Consider the following 20219-nt stretch of genomic DNA (forward strand, 5'->3'; position numbering starts at 1 on the left):
GGGGCTGTTCAGCCTGGAGAAGAGAAGGCTGCATGGAGACCTCAGAGCAGCCTTCCAGTATCTGAAGGGGGCCTATAGGGATGCTGGGGATGGACTCTTCATTAGGGACTGTAGTGACAGGACAAGGGGTAATGGGTTCAAACTTACACAGGGGAAGTTTAGATTAGATGTAAGGAAGAAGTTATTTACTGTGAGGGTGGTGAGGCACTGGAATGGGTTGCCCAGGGAGGTTGTGAATGCTCCATCCCTGACAGTGTTCAAGTCCAGGTTGGATGGAGCCTTGGGTGAAATGGTTTGGTGTGAGGTGTTGTTAGCACCAGAGTTAAAATGCTTTGTGTAGATGCAATACATCATAAGGTGGAATAAAGGGCCATAGCTCAATATTTTCACATCCGCTCACTGGAGCCCCATGTCCTGGATCATGTCCTGTCGAAACAGTTCTGCATTTCCTTTAGAGCTTAGTAACAGCACCACAAATGGTAAAAAGCTTACTTATGGAAACCTTATAAAGTGAATAAAGAGTTAAAAGACACAGCTACTGCTGAACATGTTTGAACCCTAACAACAAAGCCATCATTTGCATTTTCCTAACCTTTCTGTTGCCCAGAGATGCTCCCAAAGCCTGCCACTGCAGTACTGAGTGGTGGCACACATCTGCCCTGGCAGCTGGATAGGAATACAGTTGAGAATGCAGGGGATTAACAATGAAGTGAGGTGCACTCAGTTCAGGTTCCTCTTCCATGCTAGAGGAGCCATCAGTTTGGGTTTTCACAATCCTGAGACACAGTTCATAGCTCATATCCTTCTCATGATTTTTTCAACCAGTGAAACAGTGACTATTGCAGAAATGGAGAGTGAGCAAAGAGAAGTTATTTTATAAAGCATCAGATCCAAAAACCTTTCTGCTGAGAAGAGATCAGACTTCTTGCATGCCTCAGCACTAAGGTTGGGGTGTTTGTAGTGAAGACAGCAGAGCAGGACACAAGCCACCTGACAGAGGCAGCTTTTAGATTGCTGCCCACCAGCCCTGGACACAAACTTGCAGTAGAAGGTAAATGACGTTCACATCCTCATGACTAATACGCTGAGCGCTCTGTTCCTGTTGGGTATAAATATTTCAGACATAATCAATGTCAGAATCAAACAGCGCTTTAAAAGCAGCACTGACACCTGTGAAAGCCACCAGCTTATCTCCACTTTTGGCTATTGGATGAACAGTCCTCCCAGTGCAAGCTCCAGCCCAAAGAAAGGTCATCGCAGGACAGCGTTCATACAGCACCCCTCTTGAAATGCCAATTCCCACTTCCCCCTCTGCACGTGTGGAAATAGCTGGAAGGGATCGCATTCCTCCCTGTTGAGTCTGCTGTCTTATGACAAATAACAACTGGTAGCATCAGCTGAAAATTACAAACTCTTTTCCTACTAGGGAATAGTTAGGATTAGTCAAGAGAAAGCGACAAATAGAACAGTAACACAGTCTTAAATGTGAAATGAACCAACATCGAATGTTTACCGTGCCAAGAGGACAGTGTGAGGGGAGTTCTTGGAATACTCTCTTTCCAGAAAGAAGTTAGTAGTGGTAGGGATAAGGAAACGGGCGCAGGCAACGAGGCATCACTGGTCTTCATGCTTGCAGGTCTCTCTACAGCAATAGCTGGTGCTAGCTTGAGGTTTTGCTTCACCTATGGATGGCCATACAGGGCTGTGAGGCCAAGGTATTCCTTGTTATTCCTTGTGTGGAAAAATAAATCTCAGAAGTTATGGCAAGCAACACCCTCAATTCTCCACACTTAATTCATAATAGAGCGCTGTATATGAGGTAAGTAACAGAGATTGGGGCCACATTTGCATAATAAAGACCGATGCTACTGCAAATTCCATCTTGCTCTTTGCAACAGCATAATTACAGACTTTGTGGTCTCTAAACATTGTATTTAAAGACAACTGAGCCCAACCGCATTCTAACCTATTTGCATCTTGTCCTTACAGATGGAAACTATACCTGTAGCTGGTTGAGGACACCATATAGTAGCAGCATTGGTTTAACTGCTAGACACCAGGAAAACTGGACTGCTGGTGTTTTGCCAAATTCCATGGTGACCCTTACTGCTTTTAGCAAGTACACTTTTGGCCCATTCAGTTGCACTGGCTATTTTGTGCCCAAAACATGAGTTAGTGCATTATAAAAATTATTTATCTTTAAAGGTTAGGTGGCTTTTTTATTCTCAGATACAGCCATTAAGACTCTTACCTGCAGAGATGTATGCCTAATGCTTAACCGAGTGACAGCTTGTGTATGCATGCTGGGAACGCTGCCAGTACTAACAGTGACATGGCACTGGCTTCACATGACTTGCCTGGGAGGGGACAGCCAGCTCCTGCTTGGAAACACCCCCGTCTCCTTCGCCTAAACCCTCATAAAGTTTCCACAGCAGTGATGAAAGGTGAGGAGCTGAAGCCCAGGCTGTAAATGGGCACAGAGGACCTCTCCTAGGCTGCCGTCAGCAGAACGGACAGGCAGAAGTCAGGGATGTAGCAGCTTGAAAAGATGTGATAGAAACATTGAGGAAGTCATTCAAAGGCAATGTATGTCTGTGTAAAGGATGAGTGTAAGCTCTTCTAGGAACTCTGGCTGCCTTCAGACCTGTGCAGTGCTTGGCACAGTGAGACGTCCACCAAACACGATGTCTAGTCCTGTGTCTGCCCATATAGCGTGGCTGATATGAAACTCTTTGGGTGACCAGGTAAGCTGGCCTTATATTTTTCCCTTTCTATACTTTCATGGATGGCTGTAGCCTTTTTCCCTCTCAGGTGGGTTGTTTTCCATTGTCTGGGCACTGTAAAGGTTGATTCCAGTGAAAGAAGGTTTACAACAGAAGAATCAAGCAGGAGGGAGGAATAGCAACAAGCTGGCGTGGGCAGGCAGTCCATCACAGTGATGTACTTAGTAGTAGTAGTGTATTACTGCGTGTTAGTGTAGTGTATTACTGAGCTGTGCCTGCCAGCAGCAGTATGGTCTGGCTGCTGTCAGGACGCAGTACTGGGTACAATACGAGGAGAAGCCTCAGCTTGGGGCAACAGAAATTGATGGGACAGCCGAGATGAGACATAAATAATAATATGACTGTTAAATATAAAAGGGCAGTTCTTTCCTTTTCAGATGATGTTGAGCATTTTAGAACATGATTCAGACAAACTGGCTTTTTCTGATACCTGAAGTGGAAAATTCAGTGAAAATACATCTCTGACTTAATGAACAGTTGTTGGACAAGTGATGAAGTACATGGAAATAATTAAACAAAATGCATTGGAATTCTTTATGGACCAGTGTATGTTTCGTTTCCGCTTTAACATCAAGGCCCTGATTGAAAAAACAGTTACTTTAGGGGTGAAAATTTAGTTTGAATCAAATTTTGTGTTAACTAATTTGAAATAACCAAAAAGGAACCTTTTTTTACCCCCCTTTTAAGTGAGCACCAGTTCTAGCTGATATTTGGAAATAGCTGCAGGCAGCTGAGATCTTCACTGGTTGATTCGGGGCTGTGTAACATGCCAACATGAGAGCAGTGCCAAGCAGCTGAATGGCTTTTTTGTTTGGCAAAAGAGCTGTGGTTACACCAATGCTTTTTTAATGTATTTGATGTATTCTGAACCAGAAGAGAGATTTTCCAACAATAAAAGAAAGTAGGCAATGATATATTTTGGGAATCCTGATCCATTGAAGTTTATCTTGTTTTAAGGCACGTAATGTCAATTTCTATCCTGTAAATACGACTTGACTGAGATTCTGGGGAGAGGGAGGGTAAGGAGATGCACAGGATTGTTTTGAACTGGAAGTCTTTGCCCAAGCAAGACTTGTAGCATAATTTGGTTATTTAAAAGGAGTACTACTAGAAACATGATTCTAATTTTAACTCTTTCCTAAACTCACAGAATCTGGGACTTGGTGAAGCAATGGCTCTTCTTCCTCCTAAACCCTCAAAGCAGAATCACATTCTCTTTTGTGCTCTGCTTTTGAGCTCATTCACACACAAAGATTCATCAGCCTTCCATCAAGCAGCTAGCTGAGATACCCCTCTTATGTCTGCCTCCCTGAGAGGTAATGTTGTACCGCAAGGTCATCAGAGCTGAATAATCTCTTTAACCACAGAAAACTGTGACAATGCTCTTTGCTGTACTGTGTCAGCAGAATCATTTCGTATTGCTGTTTTCATCTCCCTCCTGGGTGGTGGTAGAGAAGATAACACAGCAAAAGGGCAAGGGATACGAGATATAACAAGGGACATTCTGATTAGGAACTGCATTGGGGATATCACAGCAAGGGTAGTCAAATCCCTGGACAGTTTTCCCAGAGAAGCTTTGGAATCTCCCTCCATGCTGACACTCAGAACTCAACTGTTCAGGGCTCCAACCAACCTGCTAAGAAAGGTGGAATGGAGCAAAGCCTCATAAAGGAATGGATTATTCAAGCTTGACATGTTTTGAGCATTAGTAGTGCTTTCTTGGAGGCAGTGGGCACACCTGCATTGAGAGGACCTGTGTGACAAGATAGGTGCATAGCGCATGTTTCGTAACGCGAATGCATCACTGCAAGCAGAAGGGCTTTTGGAAATGACGATAAGATCCATTTGTCCTGTGGCAAGTGATTTATGCTGTTCTGTTCAGGCTGGCAAGTTATTTGTGGTTGCTTTCAGGTATTCCTCATAAGATACGTTAGAGTCCAACTATATTTTTTCAATCAGGTTACGTTGGCAACCTTGATACAGTGGAGAAATAAAATACACAGAAGACCTCTCATACTGGCTTCAATAGTTCACAAGTCTAATAGTGAGGAACTGCAGATCTCAGGAAACATGAGAAGTCCTAGGACACTGTGACTTCCTTAACACATTCTCATTTTAAGCAACACCACCTCAGGGCACTTCTCTCACTACTGCTTTGGCCAAAGGAGGCAGAGTTAACTTGTTTATGTCTTTCAAGGCTGCTACCAAAAGTGAGCATTTCCCATAGGAGCACATAGAGCCCTGTTTCGAAACAGGGGGGTTGGGAGTTCAGATCCATGGCTTCAGGTTTCAAATTGTTTCTTGCCTAATTTTATTTCTTCTTCTCAGAACCATTTATCATCAGCTTCTTCCACTGAAGTATATGGTGTGGTGACTGGGCTTGTCTTTTCCTGTCCTTGGGAAAACAGGAATACGAGCAGAAAGATGGTCTCCAATTTTTGTCTCATGCTCCTTGACGTGCATGCTAACATAGGGGTATAACATAGGGAACACAGGGAAACAGAGCTGGAAACTCCTGTAAATAAACTGAGTTGCATTTGTAAGGATGTACCCAGAAAGCTATCATTTCAAACCTTCTGGCTGACATAGGGACTTATTTTTGGCAGTGTATTCCTCCTCTCTGAAACGCTGCAAGAGGAGTACTCCCAAGAGGCTTGCTACCATCAGAAAGGTAATGGAATATCATCTTTCTAATGAATACATTTCCAACTGTTTCTCTTTATACTTTAGGTAACACATTTTGCCTCTGCTTGAATATTCTTCTTGAGTATGAAAAGCAAAAAGGATTTAATTCTGCAGCCATGAGTAATCTGGCCATCATATTAGAATTCATGTGTTTGTGTTCAGGTGAAGCCACGAAGACATTAAGGAATGTTTTGTTAGCTTTTTCTAGTTAATAATTTATAGTAAGAATGCAGCAATATCAAAACAGTTACACAATAATTCCTAGGACAGCAACAGCAGGTCCTGAATCACAGAGATCTTGCCATGGCCACAGCCAGCAGTGAAACCCCAACAGCTACTTTAACCTCGGGGCTTATTTTATTTTAATTCTATTTTATTTTTTACCAAAACCAGCAACAAATGGTCAAATGCAGGGAGATTTATTACAAGATTTTGTCCATTTAGGACTTTAAACCACCAAACTGACCATAGCAAGACTTGAAGCAAAGATGATTTCCTCACAACTCACAGTTCCTCTGCCACAAGAGTGAAGGCTGTAGGGGGCTCTACTGTGTTAATTCTTCATGGCACAAACTCACTTTGTTGTAGCTGGATTTTTGTTTCCATCCTTGTGAATTTAACAACATGTCACCATTCATGAAGAGCACAGGTTCCACATCGTTATTTCCCTGCAGTCAGTGAAGGGCTGGAGTTCTCACTGGGTGCAATGTATTCCTGGGCCAGATCAGGGGAGGAAGCTGTGCCACAACACGAGTGGCACGATCACAAGCTTTGGGTTTGGCTGTTCTCCCATGTGTCTTTGTTACCCTTGCATCCCTGTTAGTCTTGTAGACAATACTCATCAGGACATAAGGGGATTTCTCTCCTCAAGAGCTCAGTTTGCTCAAGTAGCCAAGACGAAGGAGGGAATAGGACAGGACACAGCACAGAGATTAAGTACTTGACAGTTTTGCAACTGAACTAGAAGCTGAGGGGGTTTGCTGTTGTCAGCAGTGTGCTCTTCCACTTTTCAGCTGTACAAGGCTCACTTACTTAGATCACCGTTTATTTCAGATGAAAAGAGTCTCTGGGTATCCCACCATGGCTGAGCAGCAGAAGCAGGTAAAGACTCAAGGTTATCTTTTAAAGTATCATCTCTTGCCACTACAGCAACAGCTTCCCAGCATTTTTCCCTTCCAGTGAGCTGCAGCTGAAGGGTGTGTTACCTTTGCTTGTATGGCAAGAGACCACAGCACTCCCCTGTAACCAGAAGCTGTGCCACCTAACTGAGCCCAGTCCTCAAAGTGGTCCTGCTGAACAATGTTTCCCTCTTCTACATTAAAGGAATATTCCAACTTCTACAAGCCCTTTAAGGGCAAGATGGATCAAAGTCTGGCAACTAATGTGCTGGGGCTGTTGGCATGAAGAGAAACAGGGTGTTAGCACTGGGACTTGATGAACAAGATGTTTTTTTTCCTATATAAACTTCTGTGCTCCTACAGCTCATGTAATTCCACAGTGTGGGATTCACTCACGTAATCACTTCATCACATGAAATAAAAACACAGCCTCAAAACAAGCCAAAGGGCTTTTAAAATAGCTTAAGTACTGAGCTTCAGCCACTCTGTCCTGTCCCAGAGCAGGACACACAGAGTGATGAGCATTAGGAGTTAATAGATTTTGAAGCTCAGTTCTTCAGCTGGAAGGTGCTAAATAACTGAAATACTATTTGGTCTAACTAAAAATCCTGACCTTGTGAGACATCAGAGTTTTTTCTTTGCTGTGTTCTTCCTTCATCCCAGAAGAAGGATTTATGGATACCACTCCCTTAAGAATGTTACAAAAGCTTTGTATAGCTTTTGTAACCTTTTTTCCAGATAATAAGAAGATGGTATTCCAGGGCCTAGAGATTAAGAGAGTCTTATCTCATGTCAGCAGACACGAGATACCACACGGATGCGATTGGAAGTATGAAACTGCTGAGAGAGCAAATCTCCAACCCTGAATCCAGCAGGCACCCTCTGAAGCTGGAATAGGTGGCTTTTGCCAGCCTTGCAGCTATAGCTCAGTGCGCCAGTGATAATGCGGAGGCCCTGGTTGCATTGCTTCCAATGTAAAACTGCAGGGTTCACAAACAGCAAGCTGTAGGGCAAGAGTCCTTTAAATTACTCCCAGTTCCAACTCGATTAAAAAGAAATGATAAGAGATGAAGGTTGGTTGTTTTAACAGGGAAAGTTTCAGTGCTAATGAGCAAAGTTCTATCCTGGCACAGACATAGTACTGACAAGTCTTGGGCAGTGTTTAATGTTCTGTAGCTGTTACCGAATCTTAAAGCACTGAAAGCTGTGTAGAGAGGATTCCTCCGTATTGCATTACCCTAAACACACCTGCATTCAGCATTTATTAGTGAGCTGCCTCTCTTGTTTGACCTCTCTGATGGGAGACAAGCAGGACAGCAACTGTGAATCATGCTATTTTTACTCCAGTCTGTTTGTGCAGCACAGCAACACGTATTAAAAACAGGAAGGAGAGAGTAATGAAACAGACACTCACTGGTTAGTACACTATAGTCTTTTAGAACTGCACTGATTTCTTTTTAAACAGTTATTCTGCAGATAAATACAATACACAGCAACCCAAGAAAACTGAAACTAAGATTGCTGAACTCCAGAACCAATTCCACCTTGGGCTACTCTAAAAGATAGATGGTTAATTATACAGTTGTCGTATATTTGGCTAAACAACTTGGGTTTGGATCTTTAAATGCTCACATTGAAGATGCTTTTTGTAGTTAAAATCCTTACTGTAATAAAAAAAGTCACAGTAACATCACATTTTATGTCCTTATGCTGTACACAGGAATATTTGTTCAGTAGATATCATTTCTGTGACTGATAGCAGAGACTTAGAGCACTTTAGAGTATTTTAGCTCCTTGTTCATGTGCAATTGTTCCATACAGATGGCACTTATTAGCCAAGTGGTACTCTCAGTACTAGAGCTTAGCTGTACCTGTGATGGCCTAAAGGCACATAAAGTGCATTATGCAAGGAAAGGTATTAAACCTCTCTTGCACTTGTAGGGAAAAGAATAGGCAAGGTTCTGGGCACATGAGCCTGACTTCACAATCAGTCTTCAAAGCAAAAGTGGAAAGGAGTACTTCTGGATTAACTGGAGCTATTATTCAGTTCATCTGAGCACAGCAGGTCTTGACTGCTACAGGGAGGAAGCATAACTGCATACTGAGAGGGAGAAGATACAGAGGGAGGGAGCTGTTGAGGTGGAGTTCCTTACACTTTCTTCCTTTCCAGCTGCTTGTGGTTATCCAGAAGCCCCTTATGCTGTAGTCCTCCAGGTACCAGGAAGTGTGCCAGATGAAAACAGAGGGAAAAATCAGTGGCCCGTTCTCTCCCTTTGATTATTCCAGAGAAATTCCATGTCAGACCCGTCAGGTCTCTGTAAGCATGGCAGATGGATGTGTGTGTACTTCCCCCCTGCTCAGTCACACACAATGTCCCATAACAGCTTTGTTGTTGTGCTCTTTAGAGAGTTTGTGAAACAAAACAGCCCATCATAGGACTACCTTCATTGCCTGCGTTTCAAACACAGAAAGTGCTAGCGCAGGACACAGCAGCACACGCTCACTCTTGTTGCTTGCTCACAGGAAGAGAAGCTCTGGGATGCCATGAAGGTCACTGCCTGTGTCCTCGGAGCAGGTCTTCTCCTATTCACTGCCTTAGCGAGCTCTGCTTGGTAAGATGGTTTGAACAAAGGGGCTTGAGGAGAAGCTTTTCTGTGGAGAGGGGAAGTGGGTGATGAAAAGATGGGCAAGCAAGAACACTTATTCCTGCAGGTACGTGCAGGATACCTGGGACACTTTGGGCCATTTCTGGCAAACAATGTGGCTAAAGCTCTACTACCTGTTAGAGGGAAAGGAGTCAACACTCTTCTTACTTGGTGAGTTTTAACAGCTCTCTACTGTAGGAACCATCCTTGTGTTACATCTAAAAATGGGACGTGGGCATGCCTGCCTAAAGTCACTAATCCTCTCACTGAGAAAGCACATGTAAACTTCAAAGAGAGACAGAGCTGACACAGTGCCACTGTGCTGGCTTTGGACTGTTCACATTAGACACCCTATACAGATCAAAAGGTTGACCTTTCTGCTGCTGCTGAAAAGACTTCATAAACTGGATACACTTTGTTCCTGTAAGAACTGAATGACTCAGTAGAATTACTGAAAAGTGAAGTAAAATCAGTTAATTTCACTCTTGCCATAGCACCTATATAACTTCTCTGTCTGTGATTACAGCTGGTGAACAGACCTGGTAGGCATCTTGCAAAGGTCCTGTAGATCAACTCAACCTTATCCTACTTGCATTTAAAAACCACCCATGATAAAGATCCCACAGCCTCCCAGAAAAGCCCTTCTTGGCCTCAGCTGTGGCACGTTTCAACTGATGAGACATTTGTCTATAACCTTGTCCCATTTCCTAGGTCTTACTTGGATGTTGAATGTACCCATATTCCATTTTAAAGCACCTCACTGCAGGGGATATGCATCTGGCACATCTGGGTCCTAGCAGGATCCTCTGGGTACGATGCCACTGTATTTTGTTTTTGATTTAGCCTCAATATATTCACACATCTCTGCCCTTTCCTCATGCCACAGGGGCTGCACTGGTGCCTGCCCTTGCTTTCTGGTGCTTCAATGGAATCCTTATGGTGGCTGATATAACAGGAAAGCCAACTTTCATTACTCGCTATCGCATTCAGCTGGGCAAGAATGATCCTGTAAGTATTTCTTACTCTGACTCTTCTGCTTGCTAAACACTTCCTGCTGTCTCTCAAGCCAGGAGTAGGGAGAAGAACCTGTTATGCTTTCCTCTTGTAACCAGATAGGGTTCAAGGACAACCAAGCTGAATCTTCCATATGTACTGCAGAGAGGAAGGCAGTTCCTGGGATGAAGCTACCGATCAGCTCTGAATTGGCTGCTTGTTAAAAAGCTGATCACAAAACTAACATGGGAACTGCCTACAGAACTTAGAGCTCTTTCTCCTTCCCATTCAAAGCTGCATTGCTCCTGACTTAGCCTCAAATCCCGAATTCTCTTTTGCAGGTGGACACAAAGAAGTTGCGCCAAGCCATCTACACAGCGCTGTGCAATCAGGTCTTTATCTCCTTGCCCATGCTTCTGCCCATGTTCTACATCCTGCAATGGTGGGGTAACACCTTCAGCAAGGAGTTACCCACCTTCCGCTGGTTCCTTCTGGAGATGAGCATCTTTACCATAGTGGAGGAAATTCTCTTCTATTATACACACAGGTGAGCTGAGCACAGGAACAGGACTTTGTGGTTTCCTCCATGCCTTTAAGCTCATACCCATCCCTTGAAACAGCTGTAGTCCCAGTCCCCCCTCTTCTACCTATCTTCTATACATATGAGATGACTTACAGTCCTGAAATCCACCCTTACAACATGAGGCTTTGGTGCTGCCAGTAACTACAGTAAGAAAAATGGGTAAAATTACAAAGGTGGATCAGCTTAAAGGCTAAGGAAGAAACAGCCCTGAGGGCTTTACACCAAAGCTGTGACCCAGCGTTCCTCGAAAAGAGAAGAACAAGACTGACTGTCCTGAAAGAAAAAAGCTCAGAAGGTCAATGACTGAGGTACTGTTCATTTGTACGGCACCTACAGAACAGGGCTGCTGACACTGCAGGCTTTCTAAGCACTAAAGCAAGGAAGAAAAGAGCCTGCAAAAGACTGTGCAGGAGCAAGCGCAGCATTCTCAGCAATAGGTTTCCCTTTTGGACAAATACAGATAAAAAACTCAAAAAGCCATTTCTTACAAAGAACCCACAGAACCTGAAGTTCTGACTCTGGTAGCTGCCAGCAGGAAAAGTCAAAACAGTGAAAATACAAAGCATGTCTTTCCCTAAGGAGTGCTCCCAAGGTTGAGCAAGAGTCATTCAGGGACTGATTTATGGGACTTATCTGGACTTAAGTTTAACATCAGCCAGTGGGCACATCAATTGAGTAAGGCTACAGTATTCAATACAGAGAGGAAAACTACACTCTTATTTCCACTGCTCCAAAATTGTTATGTTAGAAGGGGTATGAGCAAGTCCCCAGCAGGAATTCTGTGTTATGATACCTTATGTTCCTTTCCTGCAGAGCTCAGACCCTGCCTTTCTCTGTGTTCTCTGCTTAGGCTTGTTCACCTCCCACTCCTGTATAAGCACATTCACAAGAAGCACCACGAATGGACAGCCCCCATCGGTGTGGTCTCCATTTATGCTCACCCAGTAGAGCACATAGTAAGTGGATTCTCCCATGGTCACCCTGCACAGTGTGATTTCCATGGGATGTGGAGGAGTGGTAAGAAAAGCAAATTAAACAGCACTTCTTTCTTAGGAAGTTCAGCTGCACTGCCAAGTGCTACTTGTCTGTAGAAGGGTTGCAGTATCTGTTTATACCAGATGCTTTAAGAGCACAGATCCAAGGACCTGGGCAGCAACAGCCGTTCATGCCACTGGTAGGACACAGTGAGGTGATGCAGCCGGATCATCACACTGATGCTGTTGAACACGTGCACAGGCTCTGCCCTTTTACACTGAGGTTTCCCAAGAGCAGCTTCAGATTATTCCAAGATGAAATTCAGACCTCAGGCTCCAGGGGGATTTACTGGAATGATGCTGCCTCCACAGCTGTGGGTTGATCTCAAGTCTAACTTCTAGTACAAGCTTAGAGCTTGGGGTGGGACTATGTTAGTAAAACTCAGCTCACTAATTCTTTCTTTGATGCTGCTGTGATTTTAGTAAGGTGTTTGAATCTGCTTGTCATGGACCCATTAATAAGGCTGAGTTTGCTATTCATTTCTAGCTGTCCAACATGTTGCCTGCCATGACCGGCCCGATGCTCATAGGCTCTCACATCGTTTCCATCGCAGTGTGGTTCTCCCTTGCTCTGGTAACAACGAGCATCTCACACTGTGGATACCACCTGCCCTTCCTGCCATCACCGGAGTTCCACGACTTCCACCACCTCAAGTAGGTCTGGGCACCGCTCGGCTCCCTCTTCCCCTCCTGCAAAGCTCCTTTCTGAGGGTCAGATAGGTCTGCATAGGAGAAGCTTACCCCATCCCAATAGGCGGCTGAATGCTGTTGGTTCCTAAAGCAATTAAAGAGACCGGGGCTTTGGAGGACTCCAGCCCTACAGCTGCTGGGCACCTTATTGACATCCAGCCTCCTCCAGCAGCTGACTTGGAAACCTCCTCCAAAGCATGAATGCTGAGGCTGACATTCCAAGTTCCTGGAGATTATATGGGAACAAAGCACATAGTAGGGTAGAAGTAGCAGCTACCACTGGACTTTCCCCAGCATGAACATAGAGCAGACAGTTCTGTGCAAGGCTCTTCCTAGGAGTTCAGGAGAACTGCATGTGATCTAGAATGAAGACAGAGCAAGGGCAAGCCACAAAGCTGGAATAGATTTGCAGGAGCCTCTCTGTCCCTTTCCCATAGAGGGGGATTAGTAACAGTGATCAGGTAACACCTTGCTTAGGCAATCCCCATTAACCTAGAGGTTCCAGGCCACCTCTTACACTGGAAAGAGCAGGGTTCCAGCAGGTTGTTCCAGGGATATAATGCCACAGCAGTGCAAGAGCTGTTCCCATCTCGCACATGTGCTCCCAGTTCAGACATATTCTCCCCCCAACAGCTTGCCCCTCCTGCAGAAAGAGCCAGCATGACAGCTCTATCAACACCCAAGTGCTGAACACCACCCACACCACAGTGCTGGTTCTCATTAGCAGTCCTATCCGCAAGCTCAGCTCATGTCAGCACTGCAGAGCTGAGATGCTCTCAGTGGCAGAAGTTGCATGGATCATCAGGGCTCCGAATAGAGATGGAAGTGGGGAAGTCAGGGTAACCCCAATAACATCCAGTGATGCTCATTCCATTTCCCAGGTTCAACCAGTGCTACGGAGTGCTGGGAGTGCTGGATTACCTGCATGGAACGGATACAGTTTTCAGACAGACCAAAGCCTACGAGAGACACAGGGTCCTGCTCAGCCTCACGCCGCTCTCCCAAAGCATTCCTGACGCACCCAGGAGGGCAGAGTGAGCCAAGGCAGCAGCCAGAGACAATGATTTGTGCCAAACAGTACTTGCATTGGGACCCAAGTTATTGTTCACACATAGCAGAGCCCAAAGCTGAACATAAACACACTACTTGAGATGACTGCACTTTTGCTGCTGTTATTTTCTCCCCAAGGCACAAACCACTGCTCTAGGAAGCTATTTTTAAACAAAGTTGAGTGTTTTCATTACTTGCACTGTTGCTTGGTTCCAGCTGCCTGCACCGGGGCAATGTGCTCTGGGCCACGGGGGGAGTTCCTGGGGTGCTCTCATGGCTTTAACACTGCAGTGTTCACAGGCCATGCTTTGGCCTCTCTCGGCAGCATTCTATAGAAATACCAACCAGATCATGGTAACTACACGGGATTAAACCCGCTATTCTGAGAGTCAGGATGCCTGGGATGTGCGATGCAACCCCATGAGAAGGCACGGAGCTTTAGAAACACCTTACCCTGCACATGCGGAGGTCTGACTTCCCTTGAGCAGTTTCTTTGTGCCAGCTCTGAATGAAGGGCAATCACATCCTCATCTGTGCTCCACAAACCAACACCTGCAAACAGTGAGTTTCCCCTCATGGGACAGGGAAGGAGAGCCGGGAGCTGATGCATGACACGGCAGAAGCCTCCTCTGAGCTGCATCTCATTCCCCACACACCCTAACGAGACACAACCCAAACCAACGTACAGTGACAACCTATGGAAAGAGATTTGCCAAGGGAAGAAGTTGGGTGGAGAGCAGTGGAACCCTAAGGAAGGACTCAACAGAACACAGCCTCATGCACATCAGTTTGTATCTACACAACCAAGATGCTGCCAGTGCCCTCCAGGATCTTTTCAAGCCTCCATCCTGTCTGAAGGCCTCGGGCAACAGTCATGTATCTCTCACCACCTCTAGACCAGGCCCAACGGGGGCACACACACAGGGCAGACTGCTCACCCCCCCCCAGCTGAGTAGAACACAGCTCTGTTGTCTTTTGAAGTTTTTATTTTTATACATTTTTTTTGTATTAAAAAGGAAAAAGCATAATTACCACAAATTACAAAGGACTAAAGCATTACTAGAATAATGAATCACATCAGCCTAGAAAGCAGATACTCTGAATAATATTAATGTTATAATACAAGCTCTCATTCAAGTATTTTACATTTTTTTTTCCTCTTTTCCTTTTATACGTGATGATGATCCTAGCACATGGGTCAAAGATTATGTTCTATCGACAGAAGATGGATCATGTACAGCAGGGCCATATTAACAAGATTTTTCCTCCCAAGTGATACATGGTCTGTGATGAGTCATTTTAGGTTTGTCTCTACGATAAATGCAGCTGAAGAAGGTTGCACACACTTTCTAGTTTGGGGGAACAGAAGGCTGAGGTTGGGACACACACGGGGTTGGAGAAGGGCCAGCACATGGAAACACCCCTTTTGCTCCAGGTGAACGCGCAGCTCAATGAGGGGTTCTGAGCCACGCATCCAAAGGTTTCCAACCCCAATGGGACCAGGACAGGAGGAAGAGGAGCAGGGCTGCTCCGGGGAGGCTCGAGGGACCAAGAGGTGCCACTTGGGCTGTCACCCAGAGGGTAAACCACAGGGGACAGTGCAGGGACCCAGGGCAGGCAGTACCCAAGGTGCTCCCTGCTCCCTCTGGAGCTTCCCACTGAGGGGATGTGCTTGTCACAGATACATCGGTCCTATGTTCAAGTGTCTGCAGAAAGTGAAACTGTAAACTACTCATTGAAACGCTGCCCCCAGCCCCGAGATGAATGTTGTCTTTACAATAAAAAACAGAAAAGGAAAAAAAGGAAGTAATCCATCTATTACCTGGACTGGAAACTTGGGGGGGGGGGGGGGGGGGAACCCAAAGAAAAGAGTCAGTGAGTCATTTAACACCAAGTGTAGCAACCCTCTCTTAAAAAAGAGCCTAGCAATCCATTTCAGAACAGTGACAAAGGGACATAACCAGCCTCGGAGGAGATGGAGAAATGAGCATTGCAAACACAGCTTGCTACATGTACAGTTTTCCTTTTTTTTTTTTTTTGTCCTTTTCCTTTTGATACGATAACTGGAAAGGCATTAACAGCTAAAGGCCCCCTCTGCTCTGCCGTGCGGAGCACGTACGGACGCGTGGCAGGATGCTGAGGTTAACACATCGTATTGTTACAGTACAATCGACCAGTCCCAAGCAAGATGAGCAGTTGCTTTAACTCGAGGGACCCCGAGGGCTACAGTGGCACCACTGGGGTGCAAGGGGGGGCAGCAGAAGAGGGACAGGCAGGCAAATGGAGCAGCAGGATTATTACTTTAATTTATACCCCCCATCTCTCCCCCCAGATGAATATGGCAAAGCAATAAAGACCCCTCCAAACACACCTCCTATGCCAGGGCTGCGTACCTGTTGCAACTGCTTGCATCCCAAAGGGAGGCTGACCCTTCAAGGAGCCCTGGGCTGTAGCAGCCTGGACATCCCAGGAAGAGGGGTGAGATGGGGAGTGCTCCCCATGCTCTGCATCCCCCAGCCTGCCCGAGGGCAGCCAGGGCTCCCCCTGGCTGTGCCGGTGGCACCAGCACCACGCAGCCCATGTGAGCTGTGGGGTGGAGCCGCGCACACAGAAGGATGCCACCGAGACCACTAGGATTAAACATAGCACAAATACGATCATGGGCAAACATCCAAGCCAGAAGCAAGGCCTAACACAGGAGAGCAAGAGCTTCCTCCGAAGCACAGCCCCTCTCTGGACAGCCTGCGGTGGTGCGAGCAGTGCGCGATGCCTTCTGCATGCAGCTCCGCAGCACGAGGTCCAGTGTCTCTGCAGACCTATGCAAGCTGCAGGACAGGGAGAAGCCTCGCTGCAGTCAGCCCTGGCACTGACCACACGCTGCACAGGGGCTTTGCCATGGCCACCAGCAGCACACGGGTGCAGGACACTGCCATAACCAGAGCACCGTGGAGCTATGACCAGTGGGCATTGCAACCCAATGTGACCAGCCCAGAGACAGAGCTGGGAGCAAGCCACAGCTACCTCGGGCTGTCGCATCCTTCTTTCCCTGGCTCCCTGGCTAAACTGCTATCCACAGTGAAACAAGGCACATGCTCCACAAAGCTGGAGGGCAATGGGACCGCTGGGACTGATGTCCTGATCCACCTCCCCCTGGGAAACAGGGGAGGGGATTCACACAGAGCCCTCAGCCACACTGAATGCGACAAACCACTGACTCAGCAGAGCGGGGGAAACCTCTCCTGTGCCAAGAGCCTCAGCCTTAGAAAGTAAAGAATAATTTAAAATCAATTCAGATTTGGGGAAATTCTCTGGGAAATGTCTTCTCTCTTCTACCACCTGGCAATTCCACAGTCTGCTCCACAAGCACCGACTCCACAGCAGCAGCTCCTTCCTCCTCACTTCCTATTTCATTTGTGGCTAAAACGCAGAGAGTTGGCTTTGAAAGAGAACACGCACTGACAAGGAACACAGACACGGCAGCAAGGACCACCCTTGGCGCATCCAGACCCGCTTCAACTTGCAGACAGCCAGCAACGCATCTCCAGTGTCCTTGATCAACCTGATCTCTGAGGCTTTTCCTTCCCAGATTGGAGCAAACCCGGCCGCATCTGTAACCTCAGAGATCTGACTCCATCCAGCTCACGAGAGGGGAAACCCAGGGATAACAGTCATGGCCACAGCACTGTACAAGCATTACTTGCCTGTCTTGCCCAGTTACCACCCTGCAATCCTAGAGCACTGCTGCTGTAATGGAGCAAGCCCCGACAGACTGGTGTGCTGAAACAGGGCCTGTGAGCGGTACCAAGCTGCAGGGTGGTGCGGCAGAGGTGGACAGACCAGGGCAGGATCACACCAGCAGGAAAACAGCAACGTAGCAGCTACCCTCACTCAAACCCAGCTGTGCTTTCAGTTCCATCAGCAGTTCACAACGCTGCCCCCCACCTGCCCCATCACCAAAGCAGCACCTCCGGCGCAGTGTCAGTTTGGGGAGGTGACAACTTCAGCCAGAGCCGCTGATGGACAGCTTGCCCCAGCTCACCCTCTTGACCTCTGCTCACCCATCAGCCTCGCAGCTGTGTAGGGATTGAGATCACTCCTCCCTCCCAGCTATGAGACTCCACATCAGCTGGATACGCAGGGGAGACACTGTTCATTACCAGCTTGTGACTCTGCAGATTGAGTAACGCAATTAGCTGCATCCAAGTAGCCCATCTGCTCCACACTGTACACAGGAGCGTGCTTTGCAGCTCAGAGTGCCAGCCAGATCCACAACCAAGCCAGCTGCAAAGCAGGTATTCCAACCCAGGAGATGGAGCACAGCAGCAGCAAGGCAAGCGGCTGTGGCTGCTTCCCACCCTTATGGTAGGAACACAACTTTCCAGTGCTACTTCTGGGCCCCAGGAGAAGATCTTGCCCCCTAACACAAGCCCCATGTGAGGGAACACAACTGATGTGCCTGGGGAGGGGTTGCCTGCCAAAGCCACGCGGTGCTAGGTAGAGCAACCGAGTGAATGCCATAGCAGCTCTGCAGCCATGCCCTTGCCTCGGACGAGCAAGGAGCAGTACGGTGTTAGCTCAGCCCTCGGAGATGCAGAGAGACTCCAGGCAGCCGCCTGCCAAGACATGGCGCACAAGGAAACCCAGGCAAGAGCTCTCCTTTGCCAGGCAGGTCCCCAGCTCACCCTCAGCACAAGTCCCATGAACAGTGATGCTGTGAGAGATGGGTTCCCTGCGGCTGCATCACTCCTGTGTCAACAGCAAGGACCAGTCCCTCCAGGTGCTGTGACCCCCCTGACCACACTGGAGACACAGACAGGATCAGAGCCACATCCAGCCCCAGCTTGCCTGGAGACGGGCCACCAGCACGTGCAGTCGCAGGGAGGATGCTACAATGGTCTATACACAACGGAGCGGCTTCAACTACTTTGCGAGCACAAGTCTTGGATTCAACTGTCCTCGGCAGCTTCCCCCGTGAGGAGCAGGGCTGCAGGGGCTCCGGGCGAGCTGCGGGGTCGGAGGGAAGGCCGCGGGGCAGGATCAGCTCGGCAGCAGTGCCGGAAGGAGTCTCTGGGCCGAGGGGAGCAGGAGCCCAGCGTGCCCTGGGGTGCAGGGAGCCAGCGGCTGCCCCAGGCCAGCTCCACCATAAGGCAACTTTTTTTTGTTGTTTTTAATTATTTTTTGGGTTTTTTTGTTGTTTTTTTTTCTTCAATAATATTTCCAAGGAAGAAAGCAAAGGGAGATGTGTCTTTAGAAAGTTTTTTTTGTTGTTTTTTTGAGGGATTTTGGGTATTTTTTTGTTGTTGTTTCGTTTTTTTTCAAGGGAAAAGGAAGAGAAAAAAAACCTCCAGCAAAGTCCTGTCTTTGCATGCAATGGGCATTCCTGGGGCAGCTGGTGCGCCGTCCATGCAGGCTCGAGTCCAGGTGACCTGCTGGCTTCCCACTAGCTGTCCTTGCAGGAAAGGAGTCAGAACAAGCCTATCCTTGGCAAAGGTCCTTTGGTTGACTTCCAAATTGTCCGTGACAGAAGGGAGAGAGGTGGGCAGAGGGAGAGCCAGACCCTTGGGAAGGCTGGAGGCGAAGACACTGGGAAGGAGGGACCAGGAGGACGAACAGGACGATGCTCCTGTTGCGGCGGAGGGGCACCGCCGTACGTGGAATGGGAGATGTCAGCCAGGTCATGGAGATCAGAGGCTCCGCAGCATCGCTGTGGCATCGGTCCCCCATAGGGAACCTCGCTCCTCCGAGCCTCCTGAGCGGGCTGCCCTGCGATGCGAGAGGGGACACGAAGGGGAGGCGTTGGGGCCGCACAGAGCAGACTTGTTTTGGTAAATCCAGACAAACTTCTAGCAATAATTTAAAACTTGATATATATATATAATAATAAAAAAATCTCCCCTTTCTAAACCCAGCCAGAACGTGTTTGTTTGTTTGAAGAGACACCAAGACATGAGTGTGCGCACAGGAGGGGAGAAAAGGGAAAGCAAAGGGTTGGGTCTGCTGGGAGCGGGTCTGGCTCTGGTCATGGTGTTGTAATAGCAAAATGGTGTTTCAGATGCAGATCATCCTTGCTTTCCAGCCACAAGAGAAAAGAAATCGTGTGCGTTGAAGGTTTCTCCAGAGCAGCCTATTCCTGGGCACCCACCTTCCAGCTCCTTTCCTGTCTCACCTCCTCATGTCTCCCCTTCTCCGAGCCAGTCCCCCACAAACCCACCCCATCCCCTGGCAGGAAGCAGATGCTGCAGCCTCTCTACTTCCCCACTGTCTGCGATTCTGCAGCTGCCGGGGCAGGGGATTGCTGGCTCAGGTTTTTGGCATCCTCTTGTGCAGGCTGGCTGGGTGAGGCGTGGGCTTGGCTGGATGGGCACTGGCTGACCGTTTTGCTGGAAGACTGGGATGGGTAGCGCTTCCTGCCATCGCCCCCTGATGTCGTCGGATATCTCTTGTGTCCACCTTCCTCCCCCATGGGTGGCTGGAAGAGAAGCACCACCCCAGGATCAGCAGAGATTCCCCCCTGGATCAAAGAACAGTTTTCCTGCAAGCTTCCAGTTGCAGCTTCTCTCCCTGACCCACAAAGAACACACGTGCCCACCCCAAGCCCACAGATGCCCTCCTCCCCAGTCTACTGCTACCAAAGACAG

General features: G+C 47.5%; 3 protein-coding genes across 5 annotated transcripts in view; 2 read left to right on the top strand and 1 right to left on the bottom strand.

The window, feature by feature from the left end:
• Positions 1-20219, top strand: part of GEMIN5 (gem nuclear organelle associated protein 5) — a 108022-nt gene that overhangs the window by 27520 nt on the left and 60283 nt on the right. The window lies entirely within an intron of this gene.
• FAXDC2 (fatty acid hydroxylase domain containing 2) lies at positions 2136-14726 on the top strand. Of its 2 annotated transcripts, XM_061456853.1 has the most exons (10): positions 2136-2744; positions 5390-5454; positions 6522-6569; positions 9110-9198; positions 9299-9402; positions 10118-10239; positions 10566-10771; positions 11658-11763; positions 12329-12495; positions 13413-14726. In XM_061456853.1, the coding sequence occupies exons 3-10, from the start codon at positions 6522-6524 to the stop codon at positions 13567-13569; spliced, it is 999 nt and encodes a 332-aa protein (XP_061312837.1). In that variant the 5' UTR covers positions 2136-2744; positions 5390-5454; the 3' UTR covers positions 13570-14726. The 2 variants fall into 2 exon arrangements, with proteins under 2 accessions (XP_061312837.1, XP_061312839.1); XM_061456855.1 differs by lacking the exon at positions 6522-6569 and having other exon boundaries at positions 2141-2744.
• LARP1 (La ribonucleoprotein 1, translational regulator) overlaps positions 14550-20219 on the bottom strand; it is a 44814-nt gene continuing 39144 nt past the window's right edge. For both annotated transcript variants that reach the window (XM_061456852.1, XM_061456851.1), the window contains exon 20: positions 14550-20050. In XM_061456852.1, the coding sequence (XP_061312836.1) occupies positions 19829-20050 (222 nt within the window). In that variant the 3' untranslated portion in view covers positions 14550-19828. The remainder of the gene's footprint in view (positions 20051-20219) is intronic.

This window comes from Pezoporus flaviventris, unplaced genomic scaffold (assembly GCF_033815535.1).
Source record: "Pezoporus flaviventris isolate CSIRO_AGI_PZ_B2104156 unplaced genomic scaffold, CSIRO_AGI_Pfla_v1 ptg000023l, whole genome shotgun sequence".
Lineage (NCBI taxonomy): Eukaryota > Metazoa > Chordata > Aves > Psittaciformes > Psittacidae > Pezoporus > Pezoporus flaviventris.